General features: G+C 38.4%; 1 protein-coding gene across 5 annotated transcripts in view; it reads right to left on the bottom strand.

Moving 5' to 3' along the window:
* Positions 1-7,895: 7,895 nt before the first annotated feature.
* SLC30A6 (solute carrier family 30 member 6) overlaps positions 7,896-15,663 on the bottom strand; it is a 56,226-nt gene continuing 48,458 nt past the window's right edge. The window contains exons 14-16 of one of the 5 annotated variants that reach the window (XR_009181108.2): positions 14,425-14,926; positions 12,637-12,827; positions 7,896-11,630 (exon numbers count right to left, since the gene is read on the bottom strand). Coding sequence is in view for 3 of the 5 variants with exons in the window: in XM_012523072.4 (XP_012378526.3) it covers positions 14,426-14,926 (501 nt within the window). In the remaining 2 variants the exon portion in view is untranslated. Of the gene's footprint in view, positions 14,927-15,663 lie in introns of all 5 variants that reach the window. The other 4 variants (XR_009181109.2, XM_012523072.4, XM_012523073.4 and 1 more) reach the window with 4 other exon arrangements.

Raw genomic sequence — 15,663 nt, 5'->3', positions numbered from 1 at the left:
ATGTGCCAACTAAGAAGAACTGTGGGCCAGATGGCTTCACAGGCGAATTCCACCAAACATTCCAGAAAGAACTAACACCAATCTTGCTTAAACTCTTCCAAAACATCGAAATAGACAGAACATTGCCTAACTCATTTTATGATGCCAACATTACCCTAATACCAAAGCCAAACAAAGACACCACAAGAAAGGAAAATTACAGACCAATCTCTAATGAACCTAGATGCGAAAATCCTCAACAAAATACTTGCTAATTGTATTAAACAACACATTAAACAACTTATACACCACGACCAAGTGGGTTTCATTCCTGGTATGCAAGGATAGTTCAACATAAGATACACCACATAAACAGAATGAAGGGGAAAAACCACATGATCATATCTATAGATGTAGAAAAAGTATGACAAAATACAGCACCCTTTCATGATAAAAACACTGCAAAAGATAGGAATAGAAGGAAACTTTCTGAACATGATAAAGGGTATATATGAAAAACCCACAGCTAACATAATTTACAATGGTGAAATTCTAAAATCTTTCCCTCTAAAATTAGGAACAAGACAAGGATGTCCACTATCACCCATTCTATTTAACATTGTGTTTGAAGTACTTGCTTGAGCACTGTGGCAAGAAACAGATATAAAAGGCATCCAAATTGGAAAGGAAGCAGTCAAAATGTCACTATTTGCAGATGACATGATCCTATACATACAAAGCCCTGAGAAGTCTGAAACAAAGCTTCTAGAATTTATGAGTTCAATAAAGTCGCAGGTTATAAGATCAATACACAAAAATCAGTAGCATTTCTGTACACCAATGATGAGCAATCTGAGGAAATCAAGAAACAAATACCATTTACAATAGTAAATAAAAAAATCAAATACCTAGGAATAAATTTAACTAAAGATGTAAAAGACTTATACACTGAAAATTACAGAACACTGTTCAAGGAAATCAGAGAAGACCTAAATAAATAGAAGAATATTCCCTGTTCATAGATAGGAAGACTAAATATTATTAAGATGTTTATCCTACCAAAACTGATCTACAGATTCAATGCAATCCCAATAAAAATCAACACAGCATTTTTTAATGAACTAGAAAAACTATGAAATTTATTTGGAAAGGTAAGAGGCCCCAAAGCCAAAGACATACTGAAAAAGAAAAATGAAATTGGAGGAATCACACTACCTGACTTCAAAACATACTACAGTAGTGAAAATGACATGGTATTGGCACAAGGATAGACACACTGACCAATGGAACTGAATTGAGAGTTCTGATATAGGTCCTCATATATACAGTCATCTGATATTTGACAAGGCCACCACGCCCACTCAACTGGGAGAGAATGGCCTCTTCAACAAATGGTGCCTAGAGAATTGGATATTCAAATGTAAAAGAAGGAAAGAGGATTACCATCAAACACCTTATACAAAAATCAACTCAAGAGGGATCAAAGACCTAAATTGTAAGAGCCAAGACCATAAAGACATTGGAAAACAATGTAGGGAAGCATCTACAGGACCTTGTAATAGGAAATGGCTTCATGAACTTCACACCCAAAGCACAAACAGAAAAAGAACAAATAGATAAATAAGAGTTCCTCAAAATTAAAGCCTTTTGCACCTCAAAGGAGTTTGTCAAGAAAGTGAAAAGAGGGCCTACCCAATGGGAGAAAATATATGGTAACCATATATCTGATAGGAGACTTATATCCTGCATATGTAAAGAACTCCTATATCTCAAAAATAAAAAGACAAACAACCCATTTAAAAAATGGGAAAAAGATTTGAAAAGACGCTTCTCCAAAGAAGAAATACAAATGCTAAAAAGCACATGAAAAAAATGCTCAAAACACTAGCTATTAGGGAAATGCAAATAAAAACTACAATGAGGGAAATGGAGTTGGCCCAGTGGTTAGGGCATCCGTCTACCACATAGGAGGTCCGTGGTTCAAACCCCGGGCCTCCTTGACCCGTGTGGAGCTGGCCCATGTGCAGTGCTGATGCGCAAGGAGTGCCGTGCCATGCAGGGGTGTCCCCGTGTAGGGGAGCCCCACATGCAAGGAGTGCGCCCCGTAAGGAGAGCCACCCAGCACGAAAGAAAGTGCAGCCTGCCCAGGAATGGCACCGCCTACACTTCCCGGGCCGCTGAGGACAACAGAAGCGGATAAAGAAACAAGACACAGCAAATAGACACAGAGAACAGACAACCGGGGGAGGGGCGGGAATTAAATAAATAAATAAAATCTTGAAAAAGAACAACAACAAAAAACTACAATAAGATTACCATCATATATTTTTTTAAGATTTATTTTTTTATTTCTCTCCCCTTCTCATCCCCCCCTTGTCTGCTCTCTGTGTCTATTTGCTGTGTGTTCTTCTGTGTCCGATTGTATTCTTGTCAGCTGCACAAGGAATCTGTGTCTCTTTTTGTTGCATCGTCAATTCTCTTTGTGTGTGGTGCTACTCCTGGGTGGGCTGTGCTTTTTCCATGGGGCGGCTCAGTGTGAGGTCCACTCCTTGCACGTGGGGCTCCCTTATGCGGGGGAAACCCCTGCATGGTACAGCACTCCTTTCTCACGGCAGCACTGCACATGGGCCAGCTCACCACATGGGCCCATATGGTAGATGGAAGCTCTATCAGTTGAGTCACATCCGCTTCCCATGAGATACCATCTCATTCCCATAAGACTGGCAGCTATCAAAAAAAAAACACAGAAGACTACAAGTGTTGGAGAGGATGTGGAGGAATGGGAACACTCATCCACTGCTAGTGGGAATGCAGAAGGATCCAGCTATTCTGGAGGACAGTCTGGTTATTTCTCAAAAAGTTACCCATAGATTTGCCATATGACCCAGCAATTCCACTGCTGGGTATATACCCAGAAGAATTGAAAATAAGGTCACAAACCAATGTATGCACACCAACGTTCATAGCAGCATTATTCACTATTGCCAAAAGTTGGAATCAACCAAAATGTCCATCAACAGATGAATGGATAAAACATGGTATATACATACAATGGACTACTACTCAGCTATAAGAAGGAATACAGTACAAACACATGTGATAACATGCACGACTCTTGAGGACCTTATGTTGAGTGAAGTAAGCCAAACATTGAAGGACATTTTTCATATCAAGGACAAATCCCTGATATGAAATAAGCAAACCAACCTGTCTCAGAGAGCTAGAAACTGGAAGATAGGCTTAAAGGAATTTTGGGGGCCGGGGGGAGAGGAAGGTTGTGAACTGATGCTACATAGGTGAAGTCTATGATAAGCTGGAGGCACAGGGATAACTTTGGGTGGGGCTTTGCGGGCTTGAGGGGGGCTAGGGTTGGGAGGATGGGTCAGATAGCTCAAGGAATTGGGGGAGGGTTGGGGGGACAGTTGAATAGGAGAGACTGTCAGGTATATAGTTGAAACTACAATGTTGAGAAAACTCTTTAGAAAATATAATAAGGCAGGATTACATGTTTAAGGTGCTTAAGGGGGGGGCATCTGGCACATGGGCAGGCTTCTAGGGAGTGTCTGAATGCTCATTCTGTCATAGTGTGTTATATCATTGGGTGGAAACCCATACAATGAGTGTGAAGGTGTTCCCACATCCTGGGGAGACCTGATCTTCTCAAACAGAGGGAATTGTGTCTCGAGAGGATTGGTGGCTCCCAATGGGTTAGGGTAGTCTAGTATGTCAAGCTCTCAGCATTGTTGTAAGTATCTGTAAATCTGGTCCCTCAAGTAGTGAAGATTGATTGTCACTGTGGACCCTGAGGGGAGGTGGAGAGAGGTAGAGAATAGATGGAAGCAGGGTAATTGGGGAGCAATGGAAGTGCTCCACAAGATCATTTAATGATGGATATAGGACATGTTAACTTACATAAAAAATGTATAAAAGTCTGTAAGCTAAAATGTAAACCATAATGTAAAACATAAGGAAACTAAAAATTTAGAAATTTGTACAGTCTAAAATATAAACCGTAATGTAAACCAAAATGGAACCATGTTTGATAACTGTTTCAAAATCTGTACATCAGCTGCAGCAAATACAACTTGAACATGTAAAAAGATCATTGCTAGGGAAGGGGAAAAAGGGTTTGATGTTGGATATAGGGAATTCCCTTACATTGTATATGTGAATTACTGTAATCTAAAACTTTTTTGAAGACAAAATTAAAAATTAAAAAAAAAAAAAAAGAATGTAGACCCTGAGGAAGAAAGTGCCTTGCCACTGTACATACAGGGCAACACCTGTTACAGTGATGAAAGGCAAAACATTAAAAACAAAGCTTTATAATATTTTTCACTTTTTAAATACCCCAATTTATTTTTACTTTTAGTATTTCTAAATTAATATGTATTCTATATCTAAACTTAAAACCCATCACTACATTTCAATTTTCTATTACTTGAATTTGGCAATATATTAGGTTTCATTGTTGAAGAAGCTTCAGACACTGAGAGGCTCAACTATGGCAGGAGAGGAACACTGGTGTGGGGTGTTATCGATGGGGGCCACATGGTTAGGAGGGAGTTCCTCCAGGGCATGTATATAGGGGACATAAAAACATTCTGATATATGTTGGATATTTTCATAATAGTTACAGTTACAAACAACAGAGGGAGTGCTGAGTTCCTACCCAGGGGAGCTCTGTCACATTCCCCAATGGAACAGCAATAATCCTCCAAGTGCAATGGCAAAGACCAACAAGGAACAATGGTCCAATAATGAGCCCTTGATACTGATGACTATGCTTATGAGCTTGTGTGCCTGAAATATAAACTAGGCCTAGAGCTGCAGAGTGCCTAAGAGTTACCTCCTGAGAGGCTCCATGTTGCTCAAACATGGCCACTCTCTAAGCCAAACTCAGCATGTAAATGCATTACCTTCCCCTCAGTGTGGGACATGACTCCCAGGGATGAGCCTCCCTGGCACTGAGGGATTACTGCTAATCACTGAAGGATTACTGCAACTAGAAAGAGACCCTGAATAAAAGGGTCAACTCAGACCAGCAGAATATCTCAGCCTAAATGTAGGATCATGTTAAAAAGTGCTTTTTGACCTTGAATAAAAGGGGGAAATGGCAAAGACAAATGAATTTGTATGGCTCAGTCTTCAGAAAGGAGTCGGGAGATCATCAGAGGGGTTGCTCTTATGCACACCTCAGCAGGACCCCAGAAACAGCCAAAGTAGATACAACCCTAGGTACTAGTTCTCTTGAAAGCTATGGAAATCCACAGGGTATATGGTTATGGCAGATGGACTTGGAGTTCTGTGCCATGTCAGTGGACCCTACTTTGGAATTTGTGCTCCTGAGTGTGATGGAACTGGACTCAGATGTGACCTTTGTACACATGCCTCTTCTTTATTTTTTTCTTAAAGATTTTTAAAAATTTATTTCTCTCCCCTTCCTCTCCCCGCCCCCACCAGTTTTCTGCTTTCTGTGTCCATTTGTTGTGTGTTCTTCTATGTCCACTTGCATTCTTGCCAGCAGCATCGGGAATGTGTCTTTTTTTTGCATCATCTTGCTGTGTCAGCTCCCCGTGTGTGCAGCCCCAATCCTGGGCAGGCTGTACTTTTTCATGCAGGGCAGCTCTCCTCATGGGGCACACTCCTTGTACGCGGGGCTCCCCTATGAGGGGGACACCCCTGTATGGCAGGGCACTCCTTGCATGCATCAGCACTGTGCATAGGCCAGCTTCACCACACAGGTCAGGAGGCCCTGGGTTTGAACCCTGGACCTCCCATGTGGTAGGCGGATGCTCTATCCATTGAGCCAAATCCGCTTCCCCACATTCCTCTTCTTCTGTCACTTTTACTGAACCTGTGGTGGGTGCTAGGGATCGTGTATACTCAGGGGACTTGAATCTCTGGACTACCGATGTGCCAGCCAGGCCCTGAGCCTCAGCAGAGTTGTAAACCTGGTTACAGGGTTACAGGGTTGGACTTACCCAGGTCAGCTAACAGGGAGGTAAAGATGGTCAACCGCCACACCAGGGAATCAAGAGTGCCTACAACTGCAAGCAGAACTGCATCTGTCATCCATGTGGAATCTAAGCTCCCTCTTGCTGTAGAGGTGGAGTGGACATCACCATTCCAGGGTTCACAGGATGGAGGATTTACTGATATTCTACTACAAAGCTATTCTGATTAGTAATAGAAGAAATTGTAGCATTGGTGTGGAGAAAGTGGCCACAGTAGTTGCTGAGGGCAGGGAGAGGGAAGAAGAGATGTGATGAGGGGCTATTTTTGGGATTTAGAGTTGTCCTAAATGATATTGCAATGGCAGATGCTGGACTTTATATATCCTGCCATAACCCACTGAGTGTACTGGGGGGGGGGAGTGTGAACTACAGGGTAAACTATTATCCATGTGGTGCAGCAGTGCGCCAAAACGTGTTCACTGAATGAGTGTGCCACAGTGATGGGGGAGGTTGTTGGTGTGGGGAGTGAGGGTATACAGGAACCTCTTACGTTTTTTAAAGTAACATTTTTTGTGATGTATATATCTTCAAAACAATACAATTTACAAAAATGATGGGGGTGGGGGAGTGGGTTATATGGGAAACTCATGTTTTAAATGTAACATTCTTTGTGATCTCTTAATTTTAAAAACGTGAAAAGAAAAAACATTTTTTTAAAGTGTATTAAAACAACCAAAAGCAATGAGATACCACTTGAAACCCACTAGGATGTGGCTAAGCTAGTATTTAAAAGAAACAGAAAACCCACAAAATAACAAGTGTTGACAAGGATGCAGAGGAACTGGAACCATTATACATTGTTGGTGAGATTTTGCAAAATGGTGTAGCCACTGCGGAAACCAGTTTGGCAGTTTTTCAGTAAGTTGAACATAGAATTACCACCTGATCCAGAAACCCCACTTCTTGGCATATACACACAAGTGAAAGCAGGGACACAGAGAGATATTTGTACACTGATGTTTGTATCAGCATTATTTACCATAGTCCAAAGGTGCAAACAACCTAAGTGTCCACTGACAAATAAATGGATAAAGAAAATGAGCAATAGGCATGCAATGGAATAGTATTCAGTCATAAAAATGAAGTTCTGACACATGCGACAACATCAATTAATCTTGAATACATTATGTTGAGTGAAATAAGCCAGACACAAAAAGATAAACATTGTATGATCTTGCTTATAAGAAATATCTAAAATAAGCAAATTCAGAGAGACGGAAAATAGATTAGAGGTTACCAGTGGCTGGGTGATAGGGGGGAATTTCTGTTTGGGATGATGAAAATGTTTTGGTAACAGATGGTGGTTATCGTAGCACAACATTGTGAATGTAACCAATACTACTGAATTTTATACTTAAAAATGATTAAAATGGGAAATTTTGTGTTTCTATATTACAATAAAATTTATAAAAAGGAGTAATAAAGAGATATAAAGATAATGTGTCAACTATAGTACCAATAAATTTGAAACTTCAGATTAAAAAGTCATTCAAAAATATATACATAATTTACCAAACTGACTGAAGAAAAAGGAAAATCAAAATAGCCTTATAATTTGAAGTCATAAAATTAAACTTCTTTCCATAAAGAAAAAAACTGACATGAGATTTTTTTTCCAAGTTTCACCACTTGGCAAACACCAGAGCAATAACTGTTTCAGGCATCAACAACATTGAAAGATGGATGCTAAAAACAGTAGGAGAAATAATATTAGCATAGTATCAAAATATCTCATTTGTTGGGGATTAGATCATGTCCCTGTCCACAAAAGCATATTCAGGTTTCAACCTCTGGTCCTAGGGATGTTAACCCCCTTGTAAATAGCACTTTTGAAGATGTTATTAGTTAAGGAATAACCAAACTGAATGAGGGTTGGTCTTAATCCAATACAGTTGAAGGTTTTTTTTTTAAATAAAATTTTATTGAAGTACATCAATCATACATGAACACACATAAACAAGTGTATAGCAAAAGTTGTGAACTTACAAAACAAACGTGCTTATCACCATACAGGGCTCCCATACATCACCCCACCACCACCACCACCTTGCATTTTTGTGAAACTTTTGTTACAAACTATGAAATAGCATTGTCAAAATATTACTACTAACTATAGCTCATATCTTACATGTGGTGTATTTCACACCCAATCCATCCTTTTATTAACACCCTGAATTAGTAATATACATATGTTACAGTTTATGAGAGAATGTTCTTATATTCGTCCTGTTAACCACAGTCCATCTTTCACCACTGGATTCCCTGCATTACACAGCCCAATATTTTGTACAATCCCTTCAAAGTGTACACTCAGTGGTTCTTATTTTTATCACAGGGTTGTGCTGTCATCACCTCAGTCAATTTTAAAATGTTTTCATTATTCCAAAAGGAAACCTCATACCCTTTTATTTGTACCATAGTTGTTTCTTAGAACTGATGTAGTATCTTCTTGGTCATTGCTGTAAAAATATTACAATATCACTGTTAACTAACATCTATAAGTTATGGTAGTTGTAATTTTTCTGTGTACACTATATTCTTAATACTTTGTAAAAGAACATTCTTATATTTATACTATTCGGCTGAAATCTTTTTCTTTTTTTGAGGTACCGGAGCTGGGGATTGAACCCAGGACCCTGTATGTGGGAAGCCAGTGCTCAGCCACTGAGGTAACCCTGAGTTGTTTTTTTTCGCTTGTTAGTGTGTTTGTTCTTTTGTTTTTAGGAGGCACCAGGAACCAAACCCAGGACCTCCCACGTGGGAAGTAGGTGCTCAACTGCTTGAGCCACATCTGCTCCCTGAAGTCCTTTTAAGGAAAGGAAATTGGAAGTTAAAAGAATCAGGAAAAGAAAGAAGAGGCAGCCATGTGCACTGCCATGAGATAGAAGAGCTAAAGACCAAGGATTGCCAGCAGCCAGTCCTAGAATGCCACAAGTCTTCAGGGAAAAAGCCTTGTCTTGCTGACAAGTCCAATTTGGACTTCTACCCTCAAAACACCGAAACCTACCCCTGAAGCCAATAAATTCCCATTATTTAAAGCCAATCCACTGTATGGCATTGTTTTAGCAGCTAGGAAACTAAAATATCACAAAAGGTATTTATCAATTGCAAAGAGAATATAACTTTACAGTGAAAACCTTAATCAAGAGATCAGATGAAATAACATCCTGAATTCACAGACTGGAAACTGTTAAGATTGTAATACTCCCCAAACTGATCTGCGGATTCAATTCAATCCCCATTAAAATTCCAACTGCCTTTTTAAAGAAATGGACTACTGATTATAAAGTTATTATGGAATTGCAAGGATCCCAAATAGTCAAAACAATCTCAAAAAGGAAAATCAAAACTGGAGGACTTACATTCACTGATTTCCAAACTTGAAATATTTGCAAATCATATTATCTGTTAGTATCCATAATACACAAAGAACCCTTACAACTCAACAATGAAAAATACAAACAACCCAATTTAAAAATGGGCAAAGGACTTGAATAGATATTTCTCTAAAGAACATATACAAATGAGTCTTTGAATAGGCCTGGCTAAAACTCAAGGACTATGGAATAAGAAGAGCCAAATTTGGAGAATAATTAGCAGTATGCCTCACTCTGAAGGAAAATAAAGGTAGAGAAAGGATGGCCAAAGATGATCCTACTAACATGTGGCAAATAGACCATGGTTAAGACATGAAAGGCAGAACTCTGCAAATGATCCTCCTTACCTGGCTTTGCTACTCTTGCCTTTACCATCTTGACTAAGGTCAAGCAGAGCAATTTGCCTCAGATATCTGTAAAGAACAACCTGAAGAACTTTCTAAACTCAAGACCTTATGAACAGGAAGCAGATGTGGCTCAGGCAACTGGGCTCCTGCCTACCACATGGGAGGTTGCTGGTCTGGATTCCAGTGCCTCCTAAAGACAGCAAGCTGGCACGATGGGCAGGCATGGCAAGCTGACACAACAAGAGACACAAAAAGAAAAGAACATAATGGGAGACACAACAAAGCAGGGAGCAAAAGTTTCTGGTGCTTTCAAAAGAAGACAGCAAGCTGACTCCATGGGCAGGTGCAGAGAGCTAAGCAACAAGATGACCAAGAGATGTGGGGAGGAAAAAGAGAATGAGAGACACAACAAAGCAGGGAGCGGAGGTGGCTCAAGCGATTAGACACTTCCCTCCCACATAGGAGATCCCGGGTTCGGCTCCCAGTGCCACCTAAAAAAACAAGACGAAAAGACTCAGCAAATGAAAAACGAGGAGGGGGGAGGGTGGATAAATAAAATCTTTTTTGGAAAAAAAACAAAAACAAAAACAGACCTTATGAAGGTGATGAGAGTAACAGAACCCATTTCTCTTAAAAACAAAACAAAACAGAACAATTTCCCATTTTATTTCCAACTAACATTTTATTCTTTACCCAGGGTACATTTTTAAAAAGAAATTCTGAAAATCTTTCAGCAGTTGGATTGGGCAGGAAATCGTGTGAGCTATCATGGGTGGTTTGCCTTCATGGGTGTATTTGAGAACCCTAAGCAATTAGGGTTGTTTTTTTGTTTTTGTTTTTTTGTTTAACATCAGCACTATTGAAGCATGAGTCAGAAACCTTAGCCATGTGTTATCCAAGTTAATTTCTTTGCAAGAAGCTAGATTTATTGGGTGGCAATTTGATGATGATGATCTCAGTGCTAAGGGTGATTTTAAGTTAGTAACTACTTAAAGGGAACCTTAAGGCAAGGAATGCTCTGGAAGCCCCATTACTTTCAGCCTAGTGGTTTAGATATCTTTGCTCATCTAGCCCAAAAGTTTAAAAGTCCACCAAGAATATGGCAATCTATTCTACACCCAAAAATCATTCTTACAACAGTATATGCTCAACTTGCCCCTTTTAAACTTGTTTTTCCTTACTGATCTCAGGATGGTTGTGTGGCATCATCAATTCCCATGGAGCTCTTCATGGAGATCTATTCTCTTAAAGTTAATATAGGGAAGCAATTGAACTCTCGCCTGCCACATGGGGTCCAGGTTTGGTTCCTGGTGCCTCCTAAAGAAGATGAGTTGGTGCGGTGAGGTGACACAACAAGATGACAAAACAAGAGACATATGGAAGAAAACATGATGAGAGACACAACAAAGCAGGGAGTGGAGGTGGCTCCAGCATTTAGGTGCCTCCTTCCCACAAGGGAAGTCCCAGGTTCGGTTCCCAGAGACGCTTAAAAAAAAAAAAAAAGAACACAGGCACACAACAAACAGACACAGCAAATGCAAACAAGGAGGTAGGGAGAAATAAGTAAATAAGTCTCCCTCCCCCCCAAGTTATCAAGTTAATAGAAATTATCAAGTTAATAGAAATATTCATCCATGATGAAAAGAGGAGGATGCCAGGAAATGTAGGCTAAAGAAAAGGAGGAAGTGAAAGGGAGTTTACGCTGATGATATGTAATATGGTATCTATCGTGTTGCACTTCCTTAAAGGAAGGGATTCCTGCTCAGCTTTGTATTACTCTTGGCCCCAAGAACAAGTCACAAAAAATGAGATACTATACGCATAGTTACTTATTAGTACAGTGCCTGGCATGTCGTAGATTCTCAATAAATGGTTGCTGAACATGAAATAATGAAGTTATCAAGAAGTAGCTGTTGAATAAAGAAACAAATCAAAGTTATTTAAGATCAGAGGAAAAATTACATGTATGTTCTTTAATTCAGTTTAACTCTTTCAGATTGGGTATGTAAAAAGCAGTTCCAATTCCCAAAAAGGATCAGCATTCTTTAATGAAGCAGAAAACTGGCACTTTACAAACAGCTAAAACAAGCTTGAATATCAGATTGTCTCCAGTAGCTGATGCGTGTATGTAATACCCACCATGACTTCAGAAATTAAGAAAGGAAAAATGTACCCCATTCTTTTGTACGTTACACATGCTACCTAAGCTCTTCTTTAAGGCCCCCAAAATAACCCTTTCCCATAAATCTAAACTTATGGAAGCCAAGACAAATCTGAAAAAAAAAAAAAATCCAAAAACCTAACTTGTATTAGCCCATGGTTCACCTTTTATTCACGGCACCTCAAATTAATGGCATGGGTGTTGGTTTAGGCAATACTTGGCCTATATGTTGAGGTAGTTACTGCAAAGAAATTCTAGACACAATATTCTATTTAGCAAGTGGGCATATACTCTTTAGAGTTAGTCATAAAATTTTAAAGCTGATGCTTTACAGATCATTCCCCTCCCTAACCCTACAGGGTAAGAAAGCTTAGAGAAGTTCAGTGACTTGCCCAAAACTACTTACACAGTGGCAGAACCAGGACTGGAATCCAAATCTCGTTTCCTAAGTTCGGTGTTTTATTTTTTCTCATTACAATACAGTGACTAATCACACTCCAAGGAGCATGAACTCAATTAAAAAAAAAGGGGGGGGCCAAGAATTTAATTCAAACTTCCTTCTTTGTCTAACTTTAAACAACTCTAGCAACATCTTGTAGTAAGGCTGCTGTCTATAGACCTATACTGCAAAGTCCCTTGTTTTTCTACCCAAAAACTGGCCACTTTGGCAAATAAGACTTCTTTACATAATAATGCATAGGCCAATGTCACTTGGAGAGCCCATTCTCAAATCGTGTAGGTGGATATTAAAGCACCTTTGGTGTGATGGCTGCACTGGTGTTGCCTCTGAATGGGTGTTGAGAAATCCCATGAGGATGGAGAAGACAAGCATGGGATGGTAATACATAATTCTTAAACATCATAGCAGGTTCTTCAGATTTCATGTATGACGTCATTTCACATTTTGTTGAGGTCAATGGAAGAAAAATCACCCTGTAACAGTAAACTAAAGATAGGTATAGTCATAGCCAGAGAATATAAGACAAAGGACAAGCAGCAGGGTGCCTTACTACATTTTAAGAAGTTTCATTTTCCCCCAGCAGTCTGAGAGTGTGGGTCCTATTCCATCAATAGATAAAACACCTAATCAGGATTGCAGATGTCAAAGATAATGAATAATTCCCCACCAAACAAAAGTAATTTGGGACATGGTCACTTATTACTACAAGATGACTACAATTCTTCTTGACAGAGATGGCTTCTTGGATGTTGGTTATTACACTATAAAGAAATAGGTTTGGAAGTGTTGCTCCCATTGAAAAGAGGATGAGTTCATTGATGAAATTATTGGGAATTCTACAAAAGCAAAAATCTTCTCTGGATAGCTAATAGCTAGAAAAATCATAAATTTCCAGGAGCACTAGATACTAGGATAGCTGAATTTGTTTAAAAACAGGGATTTTGTCATAGGACTCATGACAACTTCAACAAACCTCATATGTAATGTGTAACCATTACTTATTATTTTTTATAAGTAATACTGGCCACAAAGGAAAGTTCTTAAAATCTGCATTTGGAAACATCAAAATACATTTAAAAAAACGACATGACTTTCACACTTCACTATAGTTAACAATTCACTACATTTGACAAAGCCAAAAAAAAAAAAGTTTAGAAATTACCTGCTGCAAACTTAATATTGTATACTACAATCTAAGGCCCATTATGTTTTGGTAAAATTAATGTAAACTCAAATTGTTTGTGCAGCTTTGATATCAAATTCCATATGGAATGCAGTATGCTTTAGTAATATATTCCACATATTTGCTAATAAAATGAAAAATTAAGTCAGCTAAAAAAGGTGACAAAAAGGTAAATGCTATCATGTCAGATTTGGTTAAACATAAGATGGAAAGCTAATATTCTTTCACTGCTTGTATCAGCAAAGGATTTGGTATCCACTTACCCAAGAGTGAGAACCATGGACTATTTACAAATGCTATCAAAAAATTTTAATGAGAAAACTATTTAAAAAACTGTTAACTAAAAATCTGCTAGATATTAGAATGTGTTCCAAAATTTCTGATAAAAAAAAAATTTGCCTTTACTTTGCAGGATCTAATTCAGAAAGGCCTCAAAGAAAATGTAGCAATTGAGTTTGGAAGAGTTATAAGAGACTTTTACTTTTAGAATGGAAAATTTTTTTCCTTTCCTAAAATGTGTCTCATTAGAAGCATGTTTATAAATTTTACTGAAGAAAATACTGTATTATTAATAACCATTTAAGTGGCTCGCTCATAAAGCTAATGTCACGTTCACACTTGTAGTCAACTACAAAACTATGGATAACAAAATTCAAATTTGGAGAAAAATGTTTTCTAAAGCAAGTCTCTATTTAAAGCCTATAGCATTTACAAAGCTCTCATTGCCCCAAATACATTTTACAAAAATATTTTCATAGGTTTCATGAAATGTGAACAAGATTACTATTCTCTAACATTTAGAGTAAATGACTGAACAGTCAAAGCAAAGTTGGATAACTAAATAAATTGAAAGTCAGAGTTAATACTCCTCATAAAATAAATTAAAGTAAATTAGAGTACCTTATGGTCTTGGTTGTCCAATTCTATTGTTAGTTCCATATCTACTTGGCATATTTGTAAAACCAGTCCTGAATCCTTGGGTGGCTCCAATTCCTAGGACTCCTAGTCCTTGATTAAGCATGCTGCTATAAGGTGAGTGTCCATGATTAAGACCCAAACCATAAGGTCTAGTTTGTGTGTTCAGAAGAATAACTGGGTTCACATTTTTTCCAGGGGTGTTAAATGAAAATTCTGGAGGTGGACTACTAAGTTTAGCAGGAGTCGACGTGATGGGGTTCAAATCATCAGTACCCTTTAAAGGAGGCATTGGGATTACTTGATGATCTGAAAAGTTTAGGACACTGGCTGCAACAGGCCCAGACAGTAAAGAAGGTCTAATCCAATCATCCTTAAAAATCTGAACAGTCAGAGTAGACACCAGAGTATACAGCCTGTTGGTCACATGAGCAAGAACCATTTGTTCATTTGCATCTCGTCGAATTCTTACATGCACTGATCCAGCCTAAAAGGGGTAAAATCATAAGAAAGAGTGCTTAGAACTGTACTACTGAAAATTTCATTAGAAATGAACGTTTAATTTATGATTTGATTTTAATAGTACCTGGTTATTTTCTTTAAAATAATATAAAGTTTAAGGCCTTGATATCTCTTAAAGACTACTTACTAATGATTACCATTGTAAACAGTTCATGAAATAACTTTGAATAAAATGTGATTTAAAAAATAGACATTCATTAGCACCTTCTAAGTGCTAAGCACTCTAAATAAATATAAAAATTAGAAGAGATTTCAATTAGTGAAGGAGGAAAAGAGGCATGTTATAACAAGGCAGGATAAATAATGAAGTATGTGAAAAATGCAATGGAAGGGCAGAAAAAGTTAACAGGTATTCCAATTGGGGACGACTTCAAAAAAGGATAGCATTTGATCTAGGGTTGATGGTTAAGCAGAATTTCAAAGAGTGGAGATGCATTCCAAACTGAGGGAACAACAATTAAAATGCATGGGATGTCTGGGAAAGAATAATAACAATAAAAGATTAAAAAATACAAACATTTCAGAGGGTAGAAGGAGGAAAGGAAGGAGAGGGAGAAAGGAGAGAGAAAGGAGAGCCTAAAAGAGAGGCTAGCAGTAGGACACAAATATTAGAATAAGGACTTCTGATTTAACAGCAGCAGTTAACAGAAGTAAAATAATCAGATTCCAGAAAAACCATAGGCAAGATGACTGGTAATTGGA

The sequence above is a fragment of the Dasypus novemcinctus genome, chromosome 17 (assembly GCF_030445035.2).
Source record: "Dasypus novemcinctus isolate mDasNov1 chromosome 17, mDasNov1.1.hap2, whole genome shotgun sequence".
Lineage (NCBI taxonomy): Eukaryota > Metazoa > Chordata > Mammalia > Cingulata > Dasypodidae > Dasypus > Dasypus novemcinctus.
The sequence above is the reverse complement of the archived record's forward strand: the minus strand, read 5'-3'. Positions and strand labels throughout refer to the sequence as shown.